The 23,651-nt window shown below is 37.2% G+C and overlaps 1 protein-coding gene across 1 annotated transcript in view; it reads left to right on the forward strand.

Annotated features, from left to right (window-relative positions):
* Positions 1–23,651, forward strand: part of FAM227B (family with sequence similarity 227 member B) — a 193,735-nt gene that overhangs the window by 156,734 nt on the left and 13,350 nt on the right. Inside the window, exons 11-12 of the mRNA XM_084898380.1 lie at positions 762–859; positions 6,166–6,326. Coding sequence (XP_084754506.1) covers positions 762–859; positions 6,166–6,326 — 259 coding nt within the window. The remainder of the gene's footprint in view (positions 1–761; positions 860–6,165; positions 6,327–23,651) is intronic.

Raw genomic sequence — 23,651 nt, forward strand, 5'->3', positions numbered from 1 at the left:
TAACTGATAATAATCAGTGCCAGAATGTAGCAGAAACCACTTAGATCACCTGTTTTCTCTGCTCTGTGTTAAGGTATCTTAATAACCAGCTTTTCAGCTGACTGATGTAGCTGATTAAATTGTACAGTTCTGAACTTAAAAACATGGCAGGATTCCCTGGATACTCTCATGTGCACTCATGCTGGTTGCAATGAAAAATTGCCAGATAAGGGTGTGTAGTCAGTATGTGGAAAAGGTGGACTCTACCATTGCAGGGGTCCTCAAACTTTTTAAAGTGGGGGCCAGATCACGGTCCCTCAGAGAGCTGAAGGGCCGGACTATATGAACTACTAATTCCTACTGTAACACCTTGGCTGCGCTCACTGCCCGAAAAACCTGGCGGGCAGGATCAGACTCCCCTGGGGGCTGCATGTGGCCTGCGGGCCATAGTTTGAAGACCCCTGATTTGGAGGATCAAGTGTCCTATTGCATTTAACTAGAGGGTCATGAAAAGAGCTCTGGACTCAGAAGCAAAAGACTTAGATTTGTGTCCTCTCCGTGTATTCTTAATAAATGGTAGCTTAGAGCAAGTCATGAGAAAATAAAATGCAATATTCATTTTTCTGACTAGAGCAAGCTATAACAATATCCTAACCTTCTCCCCTCCATCTTTGCCTCTGTCCATGTTTAGAGTGAAATGCTAGGAGAAAGAAGGGCATCATGTCTTTTTGTCAAGGAAAAAAACAACAGAATTTTTAAAAATATTTTATTTTCTGTTTTAGCTATAGACTTCAATATGACGAAAATTTTAAAGATCCCATCAGCATATACAATATCCACATCCATGGAAGGATCAAAAACATCAAAACCAACAACAAAGGTTTGGAATAGAGTGATTTTTTTTTTAAGTTCTTCTTTAATTAGCAATATAATTAATTGGACAGCTTCACGGAGACATGTTGGATTTTTCATTCTTGATATATATATATCTTAGGAAAAAATTAATGATCAAAGTTATTTATTGAAAAGTTAATCTTATATAAAAACTCTTGATTTGTTTTGTTTTTTCTTTAAATATCCTCCTCTTTAATGAGAAAAGATGTGGTATTTACCTTTTCTCACATTTCTGGCACTACTTGTCTCTGGATTAATACATAAATATGGCTATGATCTCAATAAGCATCAGCCAAATTTGCAGGGAAAATATTAGTGGAGTCTTCAGTAATGGTTGGCCTGTCCTCACCTCTTAAGCCAGGGTCTTGGAATAACTGAGTGCATATATGTAGATACTGTTACTCTTAAGTCTAAATACTCTTTTTCTCCACTTTCCTGAAGGTGCCTCCAAAACAGAGATCCTATGGAATTTGCTACCTTGTGTTGCTTTAGCAAGATTTGATTGAGATTATTGGCTTAAAATTCTGAATTTGATCTCTTAACTTGTTAGACAGATTTTAAATTTGTTGAAGTCTTTATTGCTAAAATTTATCTGAATTATCAAGCAAGTCTGGCCATTATTTTAAATTTTAATACAAGCCATTTTCTGAAACTCAGTATTTACGTATTTCCTGGTCTCTAATAATCCAGGTATATAGAATCTCTTCCAACCTTCACAGTGCTACCAAGTGTGGTTTGTGAGTACTTAGCATAGAAACTGGTGATCTCTAGGTGTCCATTTGAAATCCATTACAATATCACACCTTTTTTGGTGGCAGGAGGAGAATGCTAGATTTAGAAATCAGGGAAATGTAATAGAAATTGTATATCTTCAGCAAGCACTAAAAATTGTCTTATACATCTTACTTTCAAGTTGAAGAAATCTGGACTAATGTATGTGTGACTATACAACCTTTTAAAGGTAATACTAGTTAAAACTAGAACACAAATTGTAGGTATATCTTATTGCATTATTGGCCCTGTCCCATGCAGACTACTTTATCAGCAACTTGTATAAAAATATGGTTGCCATTTTATGAGATACATAGAAGTCATAAACTTAGAAGAATTATTAATATACTAGAGGCCCAGTGCACGAAATTCATGCATAGGGGTGGGGGGATTGGTGTCCTTCAACCCAGCCCACACCTTCTCCAATCAGGGATCCTTCTTCACAATCCAGGACTGCTGGCTCCCAACTTCTCATCCGCCTGCCTTCCTGATTGCCCCTAACCGCTTCTGCCTGCCAACTTGATCACCCCCTAACTACTCCCCTGCCAGCCTGGTTGCCCCTAATTGCCCTCCACTACAGGCCTGGTCACCCCTAACTGACCTCCCCTGAAGGCCTGGTCCCCCCGCAACTGCACTTCCCTGCAGGACTGGGTCCCTCCCAACTGCCCTTCCTTGCAGAACTGGTCACCCCCAACTTCCCTTCTTTGCCAACTTAGTCACCCCTAACTGCCCTCCCCTGCAGACTTGATCACCCCCAACTGCCCTCCCTTGCAGGCCTGGTCTCTCCCAACTGCCCTTCCCTACTGGCCATCTTGTGGTGGCCATTTTGTGTCCACATGGGGGCAGTAATCCTGTGTGTTGGAGTGATGGTCAATCTTCATATTGCTCTTTTATTAGATAGGATAGAGGCCTGGTGCATGGGTGTGGACCAGCTGGTTTGCCCTGAAGGATGTCCCAGATAAGGGTGGGGGTTCCTTTGGTTCATGGGGCCTCTTGAGCAAGGGGCCTGTGCTGGTTTGCAGGCCGGCCATGCCCCCTGGTGACCCAAGTGGAGGCCCTGGTATCTGGGGTTTATTTATCTTCTATAATTGAAAATTTGTAGCCTGGAGCAGAGCCAAGGCTTCTGCTTGCTCCATGGCTTTGTATCTTCTATAATCGAAACTTTGTAGCCTTAAGCAGAGGCCTGGGCCAGCCAGGGTGTGCAGAAAGCTTGGCTTCTTCCATTGGCAGGAAAACCCAAGCCTCTCTCCTGCTCTCTGGGGCTGGTAGCCATCTTGGTTGGGTTTATTTGCATATTTGCTCCTGGTTGGTTGGTGGGCATGGCTTGTGGGTGTAGTGGAGTGATGGTTAATTCGCATATTACTATTTTATTAGATAGGATTGGATGACAGACTAGAGTAAAAGGCCTAATCTTAAAAAAATAAACTTTTATGTGGAAAAAGAGAGGTCCAAAATTACAAACTGCAGAGGTATAGCATAATAAAGCCTTGGCTTAGGAGCATCTAAAAAGGCTTGGGAATTATTTTCAAAAGTAAGATCTGTGTGTGTCAATAGTAGAATGTTGTCAACTCCCAAATGTCCTGTATTCTTGGCTATTTAAATAGATACATGGGTTTTACTCTATACTGATTTTACAATAATTGTATATTATACTCATTTTGGAGAGCTTCATTATATTGTAAGATTGTAGACCAAGCATGTCAAACTCTAAGGCTAAAACGGGCCAAACAAGGTTTAAGTTTATATGGGCCACAAAAAAACTCAAAAGCTTTTTTTTATAGAGACATGCTGAATATAAATGAGTAATCGTTAACATAAAATAATAGAACATTTTAATAAAAATTAATATTTTTCTTGAACATTAATTTACCCGACACTGAATAGCTGCACAAATTAATAAGCATAACACAAGTAAACCTTTTTTTCTTCTTCTCCAAAAGAGAAATATTTCCTATTGCTCACACCAAACAAGTCAGTCCAAGACTAATGATGTGGCAATCAGCTGCTAAAATATTCGCTGCTAGGATTAGTGGAAAGAAATGGTGCGCCTGCGCATAGGGTGTATAGGGGGAATGAATGCAACACGATTATAGTAACCAGTCATTAGCAAACATTGTAGTTAGTTATTAATAATTATGTATAATAGAATATTGTAAAAATCAAGTTAAAAAATTTCTATGAAAATGTTTCTTACATACCATCGTATTGGCTGGACCACAGAAAATTTTGTTGTGGGCCTCATGCAGCCTGAAAATTTGACATGCCTGGTATAGACAATCTGAAGCATTCTGAACATAATATAATCAGAATAATGAAGGACTCTAAAACCATATTATTTGAGGAATGGTCAAAATACTTAAAGATATTTCTATTAGAAAAGAAAAATCCTTGAAAACCTTTTTAATTGTTTTCGAATATGTAGAGAGCTACTGTAGGAAAGCAGGATTAGACTTTTTCTGTGTGGCTCAAAAAAATATTTTTACCAATACAAACCAAAACAATTTTACTTTTACCAATAAGTGAAAGCTATAGGAAGAGAGATTTCAACACAAAGAAGAGGTTGGTTTTTTTTGTGTGTTTTTTTAAGCACCAGGGTGTCCAAATGATGAATGGGTGCCTGTGGGTTTCAAATTGTCATTGGCAGAGCATATATTAAAATAACAAAAATCAAAGTTTAGTTTTATAATCATTATCAGCAATTATCCTGTAATAAATTGACAGAAAACTTCAGCACCAAAACCATTTCTTAGACTTTCTGGTTCACCCCTGGTGATCCTTCCAAAGTTTATAGGATTGCTTACTTCTTCAAAATTAGCAGCAAGTTCTTCTTTGACGACGAAAGCCCTGTTTATGGAATCAAAGTTTTCTGACAATTTTCTGTTAGGTATTTTGTGGGATGAATAAAAGAAGTGGGACTTCTGTTAGTTGTTTTGGCTATTTTGAATATGTCTAACAAGAGTTCTTTGGGCAACATGGGACCTTCTGCTCTAAAGTATCTAAGAAAACGGCTAAGGCTCAACAAAACACTGATTTTGCATTTAATATCTAGTTCTGCTCTTGCCTAGTTCAACTATCCTTAAAAAACCAGGGATCCTCACAGCCGAAGAAGGAGCTGTAAAGTGTAGTTTTTCTAAGTTGAAACTGATAGCTGCAGGAAAAAATAGCAGAAACGTCTATTTGTAGTATTTCGGTAAGATAGAGTTTTTATCTTAAATACACAAGACAGAAGCCTGGAAAGGGGTCATAAAATGATCTTTTAATACAGGCAAGTTTTTTTTTTAATCTAAATAAAGCTTGGCTTGGTTTTGCATGTAATTTAAAAATCAGGCTAGATATAACCTAATGTAAATTGTCATGAATCCAAGGTGAAGGAAATGGTTTAGGTCATAGAAAATACATCTGATATTGACATTTAATTTTCGCCATCGGAGAATTGCTTTTGATTCTCATAGTTCCAATTTTAAAAATAATTCTGGAGAAGCTAGGAATAAATATAATTTTAAAATAAACGTAAGTTAAAAAAATACAAAAGAATGTTATGTGTCATTAAAAGCAAATGAAAATAAAACCTATTTCCCCACAGAAAATGGAATCAATAATAAATCTCTCTTTTGGGCCTTATAAATATTGAGAAAAGACAACATATGAATAGTTGCTATACTGACCTTGTTTCCCATAAGAAGTCAATCTTGAAGCAATTATATTTATGATTGTTGTTTCCCTGACAGAATTAGTGGTCAACATTTTTTTCCACCAACACTTTGTTATCCAACTGCCTCTGATGTCCTTTGTTCTAATGAGAAGTCAGCTGTTAATCTTATTAAGGATCCCATATATGCTATTTTTCTCTTTATGTTTTTTGAGATTTTTCTTTTTTGTCTTTGTCTTTCAACACTTTGACTATGATACATCTAGGTGTGAATTTATCTTACTTGAAGTTAAGCTCCTTGGAAAGTTCCAGTCATTATTTTTTTTATCCATTTTTCTCCCTTTTCTAGGCCTCTGTTCACTTTCTTCATTCTTTTTATTTCTATTCTTTTATATATATTTTTTTTTTCTTGATTTTTTTACAAGGAGGAAGGGATAGAGATCTAGAAGCATTAATGAGAGAGAAACATCGATCAGCTGCCTCCTGCACCGCCCCCACTGGGTATGTGCCTGCAACCAAGGTATATGCCCTTGACCAGAATCGAACCTGGGACTTTTCAGTCTGCAGGCCAATGCTCTATCCACTGAGCCAAACCGGTTTTGGCTTATTTCTATTCTTCAGAAAAAATAATCTCTATTGATCTAGCTTCAAGCTTGCAAAAGGCTAAGCGAGCTTTACAGCATATACTCATAGATTCATACGTTAGTAAATTTCTTTACTTAAGAAGATGCTTTGAAGTATTTACTTTTACTTATTCTAAGATAGTAAATGGTAGTTTTATTCATAGTTATAATGCAGTTATAATTTATTTACAATTCTTTAAGAACACACCAAATAAAAACTGACTTTTTTTTTTTTTCTTCCCTTCACAGTCCTGTTATAGTAGCACTGGTCCAGAGTTTAGCCGTATGCTCTTCAATATTGGAGGTCATAGTCCACTAATTTTGTATTTTCTTAAGATGCACGAACTAACTGGTATTTCCAAAGCCATTAAACGACCCAAGATTAGACTCACTGAAATATCACAAGAACCATATCCTTTTTTAAGCTTTTAAAAAATACTGTCTATTTATAAAATATTCAAAATGTTTTACTAAAGGCCTCAATTAAGAAAAAATAATGCATTTTTAACCAATGATTTTATTTAGCATTTAATTATGTTTAAAGCTTTTGTAGCATGTTGGTTAAAGTATTTTTTCTCTTAGATCCAAGGCTAAGATTTTTCATGCAAGAAAAATAAGTCAAACACAAAACATAGGAACTTTAGAAACTGATATATTTAGCTGTTTAGTAACAGACTATCTTTGCAACTGACTGTTCAGTGTTCAGTTTCAAACATTTGTCAGAACCATGAGAAATGGGCTTCTAGACGTCTTTAGAAGAGAGTTTCAAGCATGTTTTAGCTGTGGCATCCTTTGTTCCATAGAAAATGTGTCAAAAAGCTTAATGTGCAAAATATAAAATAAATGAAATTGGAGCTCTTTGGTTACAGCAGGGGTGAGGGGCCAGAGTTCTATTTACACTCCTGTGTGCCCTCTGCATAACCCATCCTTGCCCAGGCCTGTCTGTGGCCATGCAGATGGACCCCAGGGAATCTAAATAGCATGCTCTCCAAACTGGAACATACATAGCTCTCACTGGAAAAAAAAAAAATATATGAAAACTCTTGTTTACATGTACTTCTATCTCGGAAAAAAAAAAAGAAGTTGCATTTCACCAGTATTTAGTAAACAGGTACCCTCACTCAGCTGATATTTCAGTCTGCATTCTACCATGCTGATAGATAATGATGGCATCTTTTTTTTAGTGTTCCTTTAAAAAAAAAATTCTTTATTGATTAAGGTATTACATATGTGACCTTATCTCCTCCCCCCCCCCCCCCCGGCACTTCTCATCCCCCCTCCACTCATGCCCTCACACCCATGTTGTCTGTGTCCATTGGTTAGGCTTATATGTATGCATGCAAGTCCTATGGTTGATCTCTCGCCACCCTCCCTTACCTTCCATCTGAGGTTTGATGGTCTGATCCAGACTGGTGCAGCCACTGTGGAGTACACTATGTAGTTTTCTCAAAAAATAAAAAATGGAACTCCCACTTGACCCAGTGATCCCAAGAAACTATAAATACCCATCAGAAAGGCTATATGCACTTTTATGTTCATAGTGGCACAATTCACCATAGCTAAGATTTAGAAACAACCTAAGTGCCCATCAGCAGATGAGTGGATTAAAAAACTGTGGTATAGCTACACAATGGAATACTATGCTGTGTGTGTGTGGTGGGAAGGAGTTCTTAACCATTTACAATAGTATGGATGGAACTGGAGAGCATTATGCTAAGTGAAATAAGCCAGTCAGAGAAAGATAAATATCACATGATCTCACTCATTTATGGAATATAATGATGGCATCTTTGCTCTTGTGTAATTTTCTGAGCATCACAACATAGTGCCGGTTTTTTTGGGGGGAAGATAAGCAGATTTATAGATTATATCATCTAGCTTAACTAAATTAACAACTCACTAGTAAAACAATAGCTTAAAAGATTTCTGGAAAGAACTGTAGATTAATAATAATTATGATGCAAGAATAAATTAGATTCCACATATAACTAAGAAACAAAATAGAAAACAGAGTCATAGCTGAGGCGAGGAGAGGTGGGGGTGGGTGAAAAGGTAAAAAGATTTAAGCAAAAAACAAACAAAAAACAAAACAAAACAAAAACTCATAGACAGAGACAGCATGGTCACTACCAGAGAGACATGGGAATGGGGGATGTAGAGATGATAAAGGGGGCTAGGGTAAATGGTGATGAAAAGCAAGATGACTTTGGGAGGTAAACATACAATAAAATATACAGATGTTTGTATTATAGAATTGTACACCTGAAACCAATATAATTTTATTAACCACTAGAACCCTAATAAATTTAATTTTAAATAGAATAAATCTTATAAAAAAGAAATGGCAGACCAACAGACCCCACAGAAATACAAAGGATTGTTAAAATATACTATGAACAACTTTATTCCCACAAATTTTATCACAGACTTAGAAAGAACTCTCCAAAAATTCATCTGAAATTATAAAAAAAAAAAAAAAAAAAAAAAGACCTCAAATAGCCACAGCAATCCTAAGAAAGAAGAGTGAAGTAGGAGGAATCTCAATACCAGATTTCAAGCTGTATTACAAAGTCACTGTTCTCAAAACAGCATGGTACTGGCACAAGAACAGACATATAGACCAATGGAATAGAATAGAGAATCCTGATATTGACACAAACCACTATGCTCAATTAATATTTGACAAAGGAGGCATGAACATACAATGGAATCAAGACAGTTTCTTCAATAATGGTGTTGGGAAAATTGGACAGATACATGCAAAAAAATGAAACTAGATCATCAACTTACACTATACAAAAAATAAACTCAAAATGGATACAGGGCTTAAACATAAGTGGGAAACCATAAAAATACTAGATGAATCCACAGGCAGCAAAATCTCAGACATATGCCAAAAGAACTTCTTCACTGATACTGCTCCTAGGGCAATGGAAGCTAAAGAGAAAATGAACAAATGGGACTACATCAAAATAAAAAGCTTTTTTCACAGCAAAAGAAACCATCAGCAAAACAAGAAAGCCTACTGTATGGGAGAAGTTGGAAGCCAGCAGGCCTGAATTATGAGAGGGATGTCCGACTGCCCATTTAGGACCGATCCCAGATTGGAGAGTGTGCAGGTCGGGCTGAGGGACTCCTCTCCCGTGCATGAATTTCATGCACTGGGCTTCTAGTATAAAAATAAAAATCTTTAAAAAGACTATTTGAAATATAGATATATATCTATGTATCATTTTATAAACAAATAATCTAACTCTAAATGTATGTTCTACTTTTTAATATCATCAAATGATAATATGCCAGTTTAATTTGGAAGGCATTTGTAAACCAAGTATCTAGATATCAATGCACATATCTATCATTTGAGGACTAAAGGTTATCGTACCATTAATAAATGTTAAATTTTATTTTTTTTAAATATTTCATTTCACTGTTTTTTGTTTCTACACTGCATATTTTTATAATGTGCATAATATATTAATAAGATTGATATGTATATAATTTATACATTTAAAATTATACCTATACTAGAAGCACCAAGAGAGAACAATATATTTAGTCACTGTGCAATTTTAAATTAGTCTTCTGGAACAGATACATTTAAAACTAAGTGTAACATCATAGGTAATATTTATTTGATTCAGAGTGACTTGCCAAGTCACAGAAGGGAGAATTGCTTATTGTCAGTGTCTTAGTATTCATATGTAAACACCTAGAGGACTGGGATGAATATGGAGAGAGGGAGGGAGGAAGTAAATGTAATTGTAAATCACAGGGGTGTTCATGATTCTGAAAGGATTTAATGTACATTTATAAGGAAAATAATAAGCTTCTGTACTAATTAGTGTACATTGAATCATTATTAGTTGAAAATTTGAGTATTTTTGTGAAAAATTTTTTAACTTGATCATTTAGTATTAGGGTTATGATTAAAATGATGGGAAAAACTTTGATTTCTAGGACTAAGAGAAGAATGTGTAGTGTGTCTTTAAACCATGAAGAATCTTGTACAGAATGTATTTGTACCTCCTAATTTTCCCTTCTCACATTGTCTGTACTATATTTTTGTCAACTATCTCAAGTCCTTTATGTGTTGAGAGAATAACAAATACTCAAAATTTTAATAACTTTCTTACATGTGAAACATAGTTGTTTTTAAAGAAAGAAAACTCAGGAACAAATTGTTGGTGTCATTTATGTGGGTCCTGTTAAAAATATGTATTTCTAACTTGAGTTTAGACTGTTCACATTCGCTTGCAGTTTAGAAAAAAAAAACCAAACTCAATGCAATGTCATAATGAGTGAATTATATTGCTCTAAACATATGCTTCCACCATCATACATACATATACACACAGACTCTTTAACATGTAAAAACTTTTTGGGGTGGATTATTAAACTCTACAATTGAAAATAATGTGGGATATATCAAAGTTGATCCCAGAAAAAAAAAAAAAAAAAAAAAAAAAAAAAAAAAAGGAAAAGCTACACAAAGAAGTCATCTGTTGTGAATTATCTGTGATGTGGAAGAAGCGAATAGTCAAGAGTGGGGAAAAAAGGGAAGCAACCCTGAGACTCCGAGAGGTCACAAGCTCTGTACAGCACTCGTCCTCACACAGCCAGAGTCCGGCGGGAAGCTCTTCAGAGCCATGTGCAACTTCTTTTCACGTCTATGTACAGAGCCATTTCTAAAGTTTTAGTCACACGTGCACTCAGACTTTTTCTCACTAATATGTGGATAATAGCTTGTGATCTGTCACTAAAGTTACCATCAGTTGTACTTCAACTCAGTAACATTTCAAGTTAATTAATATTTACTAAGGACCTGGTAATTATATATTTTAAATAATAAGTTAGCTAAAAGACAAATGTCCAAAACTTCTAATTCAGAACCCTTCCATCTAGTTGTTTTCCTAGTAAAGATACCATATAACACTTTTTTCTCTCAATCCTTCTAAAATTCTCAGGGTAGAGAAAATAGGAAAGCCTACACTGCTAGAAAGTTTGTTCCATTATGTATGAGGTTGTACCCCAAAAATATAGCCCTCACTTCGCTTCAGCTTCAAAAATAGGCATGTGAACATCACAATATTATCTGTTAATGAGACCTTTTGGATAATAGAAACCAGATGTCTGTTTCCTGGAATGGGAGGTCTTTTAAAAATAATTTCGGTTGAAAACACCCAGCCCTCAAAACCCTGTGGATTTTTAGGGCAGCGACTCGCTTCACTGAAACATGATGGAGGGCTGACATTTCCTCCAGTTGTCTACAAAGAAGGAAAATGGGGATGTGAAGACTAAGACTGTGAAAGGGGCGACAATGAAGAGGGAGTTGAAGAAGTAGCGAGGAAACCTAAAACCCTTGGTTGCACTGAGGGTATGCTGAGGAGGTTGGGGAGTTACTCTAATTTGAGCCTGTTCCCCATTTATAGCAATCAATCAAGAAGATGACTTGGATTAGATAAATTTAAAGTCCCTTTGAATCCTAAGATTTATTATTCTGTTGGAGGAATTTGAATAGTTGTCATCAATGGATAAATTGGTAAATAGCTGGATTTTTCCCTGAAATGACAACATTCTCATTTTGTCAATTCTTCTGAGTTCTTCTGAGGCAACACTAAGGAAAAAAAATGTATAGACACTATTTTCCCCATTTTTAGCTGTCAGCAATTCTAAAAAACCAACAGAAAAACCTGCTGATCAAATAAAGCTAAGTTTAGTTTAATAAGAAAGAATAATAATTAAATAGTTTTAGTTCAAATATTGTTTTTTTTAATATCAAAATGGGTAAATTGAGTGATGATATTTATAGTTTCAGGGCCTGAATTAGATGATTTTGAGACAGGCCACATAAGCAGGGAATTGGTGCGATTGGGCAGAGTTTATTGATATCATTTTGAATTAGTAGGCCCAGTGAAAGCAAAGGTCTCGAAGTAAGCTTTGATGAACAAGTTATTTTAGTTTTTCAAGCTAGTATCTTACGCTATTATTGCTCATTCTCAACATTGTTACAAATAGGAACAAAAATGCATGGCCCTCAAAGATTTTAATATAGGAACAACAGTGACACCAACAACATAACTGAATAAGATATCCTTTGTTCATGTCCCCCACTCAACAGCAATAATGTGGCATCCATCCATGGACAAAAGAACAGCAATCAATCCAAAAGACATAAAGATCTCAATTTATCTAATAAAGAATTCAAAATAACTCTTTTAAGGAAACTCAACAGGCTACAAGAAAACACAATGAACTCAGAAAAACAATATTTGAACAAAATAAGTTTAACAAAATACATTTTAAAAAGCAAACCCAACAGGAATACTGGAACTGAAGAATATAATGAATTTAATAAGAAATGTAATAGCATCAATATCAGAATGGATCAAGCAAAGAAAGAATCTGTGAGTTAGAAGGCGAGAATTTTATAATTATTCAGTCAGGGGAGAACACAACAAAAAAAATGAAAAGGAGTGAATAAAGCTCACTTAATGTATTGGCTACCATCAAAAGAAATAATCTAAAAATCATTGGAATTCCAGAAGAAAAGAGGGAAAATGGGGCTTAATTAAAGAAATAAAGGCTAAGAACTTCCCAAATATGGGGAGAGATTTGGATATCCAAATTTATGAAGCTCATGGGTCACCAAGCAAACTCAAAGAGATCTTCTTCAAGACACATTTATAATAAAACTGCCAAAAATAAAAAATAAATCTTAAAAGGAGTGAGAAAAAGAAATCTGTAACTTACAAGGGAACTTCCATAAGGCAATCAGTGGATTTCTTAGTAGAAGCCATACTGAGAGAAATCGAAGATGGCTGCTCAGGTAGACACCTAGCCGCAGCTGCACACAACAATTTCAATAAAATACAACTAAAATATAAAATGGACATTACCCAGAACTATAGGAAAGTCGACTGACTGGAAATCCTACAACAAGAAACGAGGAGAAAACCAGAAGGAAGGGCGGAGGAGCTGTAAAAGCCCAAGGTACGGAGACACGCGGAGCACGGAGAGGATGGAGCTGGAGAGGATGGAGCCAGAGAGGAAGGGCGGGGCAGCTGAGTGCCTGGCTGGCGTTCCCTAGCGGGAAGGAGATAAAAGCTCCGACTGTGCTGGGCCCCAGTTCCGACTGCTCTGAACCCCAGTTCTAGGCCAGACCCCGGGGACCAAGGCTCAAACAGAGGGAGCTAGGCTGTAAGGCGAAATCCCGGAGGAGTGGTGAAAGGAAGTACCGAAGGCGTGCACATTGCGCGCAGAGAAGGGACGATTGGCTGTGCCACGGGATTGCCCTGGTGGGAAGGAGACAGGGGCTCCAGACTGCTCTGAATGCCACCTCCAACTCCACTTCCAACTGAACTGAACCCCAGTTTCGGGCTCATTGGGGGAGAGCCTAGATCATTGGGGGAGAGCCTAGACTGTTTGTTAGCAGGCGAAAATCGAGGGCACCTTTCTCTCAGAGGCGCTTGCAACCAGTACTGAAGGACCCTGAGACTCAGGAGCCGCATAGGGCGGGGCTGACGGAAGCCAAAGCTGTAGGCTCCACCCTGAAACCCCTCCCCATCAGGGAAGCTGCGAAAATGCCGAGACAAAATAGATCACAAACGAAAGAAATGGAGGACAAAAAGCGACTGGATATAGAGTTCAAATCTGCACTTATAAGGTTTTTCAGGAATTTCCTAGAAAAGATCGATAAGACCTATCAGGATATGAAAAGGGATCAACTAGAATTAATAAGGAATCAACATGAAATGATAAGGGATCAACAAGAAATAAAGAATACATTGTCTGAAATAAAAATATTATACAGAGTCCTAAAAACAGAATGGAAGATTGCAAGAATCAAGTCAAAGATTTGGAACATAAAGAGCCAGAAGACACTCCTCCGCAGAAGCTAGAAGGCAAGAGAATCCAGAAAATTGAAGATAATGTAAGAAACCTCTGGGACAACTTCAAGTGAACCAACATCAGAATTATGGGGGTCCCAGAAGATGAGAGAGAGCAAGATATCGAAAACATACTGAAGGAAATAGTGACAGAAAACTTCCCCCACCTGGTGAAAGAATTAGACTTACAAGTCCAGGAAGCGCACAGAACTCCAAGCAAAAGGAATCCAAAGAGGACCACACCAAGACAAATCATAATTAAAATTCCAAGAGCAAAAGACAAAGAGAGAATATTAAAAGCAGCAAGAGCAAAGCAGGTAGTTACCTATAAAGGAGCACCTATACGATTGTCAGCTGATTTCTCAACAGAAACCATGCAGGCCAGACGGGAATGGCAAGAAATATTCAAGGTGATGAATAGTAAGAACCTACAGCCAAAAATAATCTATCCAGCAAAGCTATCACTCAGAATCGAAGGCCAGATAAAGAGCTTCACTAATAAAAAAAAGCTAAAGGAGTTCATCACTACCAAACCAGAATTATATGAATTGCTGAAGGGGGTTCTTTCAGAAGAGAAAGTAAATAAAGATAAAAATTATGAACAACAAATACGTAACTATCAAAAAGTGAATCTAAAAACCAAGGAAATTAAAAAAAAAATCTGATGAACAATATTAACTGTTGAATATAATAGAATCAGAGGTATGGAAGAGGAGTGAACTGATGATTCTTGGGGAAAAGGGGAGAGGGGGTGTGGGAAGAGACTGAACATAAACTGTGCACCTATGGATGAGGACAATGGGGGGTGGGGAAAGGGCAGAAGGTGGGGTGGGAACCTGGTGGAAGAGAGCAATGGAGTGGGGGGGGAGGGTGGAACATTTGTAATAATATGAACAATAAAAATGTATTAAATAAATAAATAAATAAATAAAATTTTTTAAAAAAGCCATACTGACCTAGAGATAGTGGGATGATATATCAAAGTGCTGAAAAAAGAAAATACCAACCAAGAATATTCTTTCCAGCAAAATTATTCTTCAGAAATGTAATAATAAGAACTTTCCCAACAAATAAAAGCAGAACTAATTTATCATCACTAGTCTTGCCTAAAATAAATGCTAAAATGACTTCAAACTGAAATTAAAGAATACTAATTAGTAATGTGAAAATACTGGTTATATATTGTATACTATATTTTACTGGCATAAAAAAAAGTCTCATAAACCAATGGAAAATAATTGAGAACCCAGTAATAAACCCTCAATATAGTTAGCTAATAGTTGACAAGAGAGCCAGAAATACTCAGTGGGGAAAGAATAATCTCTAGTAAATAGTGTTGGGAAAAAGTGTAAACTCACATGCAGAAGAATGAAATTGAACCTCTATCTTGTGCCACTCATAAAAATGAACTCAAAACGGATAAAAGACTTACCGGTAAAACCTGAAACTGTAAACTCCTAGAAGAAAACATTGGGAAAAGGGGAGAAACCAAGATGGTGGCATAGGTAAACACCTGAACTTGCTGCCTCACACAAAATACACATCATCCAGAACCACAAGAAGGCTGGATACGTGAGAATTCTACAACTAGAAGGGAAGAGAAAAGCACAATTAGTGTCAGAGTTGCTACAGAAGTAAAGTGGAGAGGTACTGAGGCACTCGAACATAGAGAGGGCTGGCAACTAAATATGGGCTGGCTTTTTCAATCCAGAGGGAAACACAAGCTCCCGACTGCTCTGAACTTTAGTTCCCAGCGAGACTCTTGGGACTCAGACTTACATGGGGAAAAACTGGACTGTCTGGCAGCAGACAGAACTCGAGGGCGGATTTCTCTCAGAGGTGCTTGCAGTAATTATCGAGGGACACTGAGATCTGGGGGCAGCGGGGGGGGGCCCTCATAGAGCAGGGATGATGGGAAGCCATTGCTGTTTGCTCCGCCCTGAGACTCCTCGCCATTCAAGCTGTGCGCAGAGGCTTTTGCATATGAATGCCCTGGTCCTTTGAAATCTAAACTTACCTAACAAACTGTAGCTGAGTCAGAAAGACCCAGAACTTCCAAAAGAAGCCCCAAGGCCCCACAGCACCTTGCATTGCTACACAGCTACACAGCTGGGCCTCATCTTGGCACCTTTAAAACCCAAACAAAAAAGAGGAATCTGCAGATCTCTTAGTAGCTCCTGCTTTGTGGCCTAAGGCAGAGACTAAATTAACACCTCCATGGAGATCCTAGAGCCAGTGTGCCCAGGGGTCAGAGTAGGACCATCCAGATTACAACTCCTTAGATCCATAAGGGACACACTCAAGAGGCAGATTCAATGAGCACCAAAGCCCCACTGAAGCAAGTCTTGCCCAATAAGGGTGTCTCCAGCACAGAAGTTCTCCCATCATAGACACAACTGATCCTCACAGCCAATTGGCCTGGAGGTCAATTCCTCCCAGTGATACAAACAACAATCAAGGCTTAACTACAACAAGATTGTGCACACAGCCCACAAAGGGGTGCACCAAGAGTGAACACATCAGGTAAATGGGAAAGCTGAGCCACTGGGCCCTATAGGACACCTAGCACACAAAACCACTCTATCATCTCAGGGAAGCAGCCAAAATGTGGAGACAAAGAAACACATCACAAATTAAAGAAATGGAGAAAAGCAAATATAGAGTTCAAAACCATGGTTATAAGGTTTTTCAAGAATTTTCTAGAAAAGGCTGAAAAATTTAGTGAGATCCTTGAGGATATGAAAAAGGACCAATTAGAAATTAAGCATACACTGACTGAAATAAAGAATAATATACAAAAATCCAACAGCAGACTAGAGGCTTGCAAGAATCAAGTCAAAGATTTGAAATGAAATACAAAGTAGCAAAAAAAACCCAACCATAAAAGCTTAAAGAAAAAAGAATCCAAAAATATGAAGATAGTGTAAGGAGCCTCTGGGACAACTTTAAGCATACCAACATCCAAATTATATGAGTGCCAGAAAAAGAGAAAGAGTAAGATACTGAAAACCTATTTGAAGAAATAATGACAGAAAACTTCCCCTACCTGGTGAAGAAATAGACTTACAAGTTCAGGAAGTGCAGAGAACAAAAAAACAAAAACAAAAAACAAAACAAAAAACAAAAACAAAAAAAGGAATCCAAAGAGGGCCACACCAAGACACATCATAATTAAAATGCCAAGAGCAAAAGACAAAGAGAGATTATTAAAAGCAGCAAGAGAAAAAGAGTTCGTTACTTACAAGGGAGCACCCATACCATTGTCAGCTGATTTCTCAACAGAAACTAAGCAGGCCAGACAAGAGTGGCAAGAAATATTCAAAGTGATGAATAGCAAGAACCTACAACCAAGATTACTCTACCCCGAAAAGCTATCATTCAGAATTGAAGGGCAGATAAAGAGCTTCACAGATAAGATAAAGCTAAAGGAGTTCATCACAGCCAGACCAGTATTATATGAAATGCTGAAAGGTATTCTGTAAGAAGAGGAAGAAGAAGAAAAAGGTAAAGATAAAAATATGAACAACAAATACATATCTACCAACAAGTGAATCTAAAAATCAAGTGAATTAAAAATCTGATGAATGAAAACAACAATGCAGTACCATCTCACACCTGTGAAAATGGCTCACATCAACAAATCAACAAAAGACAAGTGTTGGCGAGGTTGCGGAGAAAACCCTCATGCACTGCTGGTGGGAATGCAGACTGGTGCAACCACTATGGAGAACAGTATGGAGTTTCCTCAAAAAACTGAAAATGGAACTCCCATTCAATCCAGTAATCCCACTCCTAGGAATATATCCTAAGAAACCAGAAACACCAATCAGAAAGGAAATATGCACCCCTATGTTCATAGCAGCACAATTTACAACAGCTAGGATTTGGAAACAGCCTAGGTGCCCGTCAGCAGATGATTGGATCAAAAAACCATGGTACATCTATACAATGGAATACTATGCTGCCATAAAAAAGAAGGAATTCTTATCATTTGCACTTGCAGCAACCTGGATGTAATTGGAGAACATCATGCTGAGTGAAATAAGCCAGTCAATGAAAGAGAAACACCACATGACCTCACTCATTTATGGATAATAAAGAACATTATAAACTGATGAACCAAAAGATAGATATAGAGACAGTAAAGCAACAAGCAGGCTGTCAAATTACAGCGGGGAGGACAGGGAGATATGGGGGAGATAAGAGCTCAACCAAAGGACTTGTATGCATGCATATAAGCAAAACCAATGGATGAAAAACTCTGGGGGATTGGGGGGGGGGCATGTATGGGCGTGGGGACAGGGGGCAATGGAAAGATATGTACACATATAATACCTTAATTTAAAAAATAAGTAAATAAAAAAATAAAAATCTGATGAACGGAATAATCTGGTGAATATAATAGAATCAGGGTATAGAAAGGGAGTTGACTGACAATCCTCAGGGAGTAAGGGATGTGGGAGGTGCAGGAAAGATGACAAAAAATCATACACCTATGGATGAGGACAGTGAGGTGGGGGGTAAGGGCAGGGATGGTGTGGGAACCGGGTAGAGGGTGCTATAGGGGAAAAAAGAGGAACAACTGTAATAATTAAAAGTAAAGAAAAGAAAAGCTCATTGATGTTGGTCTTGATGACAGCTTTTTGGATATGACACCAAAAGCACAAGTAACGAAAGCAAAAATTAGTAAGACCTAATCAAACGAAAAAGCTTCTCCATTAAAAAGGAAACTATCAACAAAATGAAAAAGCAATCTATGGAATGAAAGAAAATATTTTCAAATCATATATCTGATAAGGGGTTATAGCAAAAACATAAAATGAACTCCTACAAATTAATAGCAAAGAAAAAGCTCTTCCTCAATCAATCTAATTAAAAAATGGGTAGAAGATCTGAATAGACATTTCTCCAAAGAGAAATACAAATGGCCAAGAGATATGTTTTTAAAAATCATCAAAGATACTAATCATCAGAGAACTTAAAACCACAATGAGATATCACCTCACACCTGTCAGAATTGCTATCATAAAAAATCAACAAACAACAAGTGCTTGTTAGGATGTGGAGAAAAGGGAACAATAGTTCACTGTTGGTGGGAATGCAAACTGGTGCGTTCACTATGGAAAACAGTATGGAGTTTCCTCAAGAAATTAAAAATGGAACTTCCATTTGACTCATCAATCCCACTTGTGAAAATATATCCTAAAAACCCTTGTCAGCTCTGCTTAAGATATTGCCTCTCTCTAACTTTCTTCCCAAGCTTCCTGTTCTTCCCCTCTCCTCAGTATCTAAAAACTGCTCAATGGCCTTTAAGAAAGATGACACCTGTAGAGGGCTGGGGAAACAGACTTACTATGCCTGGAAATGGGTGAAATCTAGTGAGAAATGGATATAATTTTTTGCTTACTTTGGAATCAGAGCAACAATTGAAACACAAATGAAATACTTGCGGGACTGCGCAAGGCTGTCTTGGACAGAGGCTTAGTCTGGGAGAAAATGCAAAGGGGGTTACAGGTTACTTTTCTCTATGGAGAAAAGGAATTGTTGTGTGCTTTTTATTTTTTTATTTTTTATTTTATTAAATATATTGGGTCGGCAACTAAGTAATTGCGGATTTTAAAAAAAATCAAAGACAATTTTTTCATGGAACTAAATAACTTTATTCTGTAATGTATTGCCCATTTTGATCAATGACCTTTTGCCATCTTTCAGGCAGCATCATAATCCCACGTTCAAAAAACTTCTGGATTTTATTAGCAAAAAACTGAATCAAGTACGATTTGACATCATCATCATTATTGAAATTTTTACCATCCAAGGAGTTTTGTAAAGATCGAAACAAAAAGTAATCAGATGGTGCAAGGTCAGGACTATATGGTGGATGTGGCAAAACATCCCAACCAAGCTCCATTAATTTTTGCCGAGTGACCAAAGATGTGTGTGGCCTTGCATTGTCATGATGGAATACAACACCTTTTCGATTTGTCAATTCGGGCCACTTTTCTTCAACTGCATTGTTTAATTTCGTTAGTTGTTCAATGTAGACATCAGAATTGATCGTTCGGTTGGGTGGTAAGAGTTCAAAGTAGACAATTCCTTTGTAATCCCACCAAACTGATAACAAAACCTTCTTTTGATGAATATCAGCTTTTGATGTTGTTTGAGTTGGTTCACCTGGCCTGCTCCACGATCTTTTCTGCTTGATATTGTTGTAAACAACCCATTTTTCATCGCCAGTTATCAGTTGTTTTAAAAATGGATCATTTTCATTACGTTTCTTTAGCAAATCGCAGCTGCTAATGCGTTGCGTTAACTGTGATTCTTTCAGTTCGTGAGGAACCCATGTATCGAGTTTTTGAACATAGCCAAGTTGTTTTAAGTGATTTTCAATGCATGTATGTGATACATGAAGCTTCTCTGCAATCTCACGTGTTGTACTGTGACAGTCCGAATTGATTATTGCTTTGATTAGGGCGTCATCAACTTCAACTGGACGACCAGAGCGTTTTTCATCTTTGAGTGAAAAATCACCAGAACGAAATTTGGCAAACCAATTTTGACACTGCCGTTCTTTTAAGGCTTCGTCACCATAAACAGCACATAACTTTTTATGAGCTTGCGATGCGTTTTTCCCTTTGCAGAAATAAAAAAGCAAAATATGACGAAAATGTTCCTTTTGATTTTCCATTTTTCAACGAACGCCAAACGAAAATTACAAAACAGATCAAAAAACTTTTTTTACTGATTAACAGCTGAATAGCCAACTATCAAATAACAAAATGTGTTTTACATTTGTACTGCGTCTGCAAACCTAAAAATTCAACTGAAGCCATATATGTGTGAAACCCGCAATTACTTAGCTGCCGATCCAATATTTTATTGATTTTTTACAGAGAGGTAGGGAGAGGGACAGAGAGTCAGAAACATTGATGAGAGAGAAACATCGATCAGCTGCCTCCTGCACACCCCCCACTGGGGATGCGCCTGCAACCAAGGTACATGCCCTGACTGGAATCGAACCCGGGACCTTTCAGTCCGCAGGCTGACGCTCTATCCACTGAGCCAAACCAGTTTTGGCTGTTGTGTGTTTTTTAAATATATTTTTATTGATTTCAGAGGAGAAGAGAGAGGAGCGAGAGATAGAAACGTCAATGATGAGGGAGAATCATTGATGGGCTGCCTCCTGCATGACCCCACACTGGGGATCAAGCCCTCAACTTGGCATGACTTCCTGTTTCATAAGTTGACTTCCTGGTTCATAGGTTGATGTTCAACCACTGAGCCATGCTAGTTGGGTGAGAAAAAGGATCCTTTGCTACTATTCCATGTCATTACATTTGTTGACATAATTTGGTATTAAGACTTGGGGAAATCTCACCAGAAGGGTGAGACAAAGAGAAGAGGTAATAGAGTTTGGGAAACTAGAGTCAAACTAACAACCAGAAGCACAGAACTGCACTGAAGTAGAAGGGGTGCCTGGTAATGTTAATCTTGATGTCTATCGAGGGTTATAAGGAGGTCAGCTCACTGTGTCTTTGGCTCTCATGTACCAGGGAGTGCTGTCAGAAAGGAAAAGACATAGATGCTCTGAGGTAACCCACTCTGAAGAAATGAAGGGAAAAGTTGCCCGAGTTTTAGGAATTATAGAAGGCAAAGATGCAAAAAGACCCCCTCAAGGTCAAAGATGGTCTATGAAGAAGGCAAGTCACAATGTCTGACCAGGATTCTGAGCATAACTTGTTGTAAGGGATGGATCATTGGTTCTTACTGTGTAGTCTGTTTGGGGGGACTAGCTCATAAAAGGCAGTTTCCTTTTTCTCATTATTCTTCTATTCGGATAGCTTCTGACTAGATAGTTTAGAAAACCAAGATTTTGATCCATTTGATCAAATTTTACATGTTGTTCAAAATGGCAATATACAATATTTAGAGCAAACTTTAAAGAAATATAAATATGTACATATAGTTAGGTATTTACTATGTGTTTTTTATCATTCAAAGTTACACCATCCAATATAGTAGTTACTAACCATAGGTGCCTACTTAAACTTATATTTAAATTAATAAAATTAAATAAAAGGAAAAATTCATTTCATGAGTTATACTAGTGATACTTAAAGTACTCACAACCCATAATAACCTAATAACTCTCCTGCTGGGCTCTCAAAGATTCCTTTAAAGGACCAGATTTTAAACTATTAAAAATACATTTGACTTACTTAATAAAGTAACTTTATAAGCAGAGAAACATCATGGACACATAATAGGATAAAGAGTACATGAAGTATTTAAATTTTGCTCTTAGAAGAGAAAGTAAGGTTTTTATTTTTAGTTGACTTTTAATTGAAGCTATTCTGAACTCTGTTGAGTAAGTTGCTAAGTTTCTTCCTTTCACAAGCTCTGCCAGTTAAGAGTAGGGACCAAGTTTAAAAAAAAAAAAAAAAAGTGGTGTGGGGGAGTGGGAGAATGAACATTTGTTTAAGAACTTGAGGAAAGGGGCTTGTTTTACATGAGTAACTATGTACATGTGGATCATAAGCATTTTGCAGCCACCTTGAGCCAGAGACAATTGCAAAATTGCTTGTAAGATCCGGGCTTTTTTTTTTTTTTTTCTTACTCACTCAGTTTAAATTCTAGTTAGTGTTCTTCTTTCCTTTTCTTTTCTTTTAATACACAAGGCACAAACCACAATTCAGTAAACTTGTTATTAAACTAACTAATGAAATAAATAGACTTTAGTTGCCATGAGTAATCAGCTTCCAGGGAGTGGGTTGTATCAATCCTTTAGCCACAATTTGGACTTTGATTATAAACATGTCTCAATGGAAAAATCAGAGAGGAAGCAGGAAGGGTTTTCATCCTGGAGAGTTAGTAATAGTTTAGGGTTATTTTTTAAATTTGGTATAAATGTGGTAAAGCCCAATTTGTATCAAATAAGAGAGGAAATTTTCATTTTCAAAATCTTCAAATGTTGAAAGAAAATGGGAATTCTTGCTATACTCACTATTGGTCAATTTTTAAAAATCAGTTGGAAAAGCCAGTACTTTTGAAAGCTTAGCATTTAGGCCTAAAAAGAAATACCTCTTAAAAATATAAAAAGTGATTATAATTATTTTCACCCAACCAGCACTGTTACTCTGCACTCACCCCATAAAAATATCTGCCGGCTCCTGACTCCGCGAGATTCTGTGAGGTGCTCCAGGATATCAGAGTGGAAATTCTATCCCAGCCTAGAGCCAAAATCCTACGTATTTAAGGAAAAGCCAAATCGGCTCTTTTGAGTGTTTGCTTTACTTGTATTCTCAGTTTTATTACCAATAATCCAATGGGGGGGAGGTCAAGAATTTCTGTCTGTAGAGGAGGGACTTATATATTCAATCCAGTTACAAGCAGGGAACTGGGGAGCTTGTCTCAAACCTGAATTTGCGCAGCAAACCCAAAGTTTATGTGTTTCTTTAGAATGGCTTTGTGGGGGGAAAGGGGAGTTGAGGCTAATAATGAGGATGATTGAAGTCCCTCCAAGCAACCCTTGAAGCTGTGTGGTTGAAGGACATAAATTATAGAAATAGTAGGATCGCTGTAACTCACCCATTTGTTTATCCAGCCTTAGCAGGGAGTGAACTGCTGCCCATAACTAGATTTCCCAGATAGCTAGTGCTGACCATAGGCAACACCAGAATGTTTTATGTTAAACCATTTTAATGAAAAATTTCCCTAAAGATATATCATACTTCATTGACTTCTTAAACAATATAACAACAATGAATTTCCTGATGGTGACTAGACTGCTCCAGATAGAATCTAAATCTAGAACTTGACTGCGTGGAGCTATCAACGAGAAGCCCG

Source organism: Pipistrellus hanaki, assembly GCF_964339955.1.
Source record: "Pipistrellus hanaki genome assembly, chromosome: 1".
Lineage (NCBI taxonomy): Eukaryota > Metazoa > Chordata > Mammalia > Chiroptera > Vespertilionidae > Pipistrellus > Pipistrellus hanaki.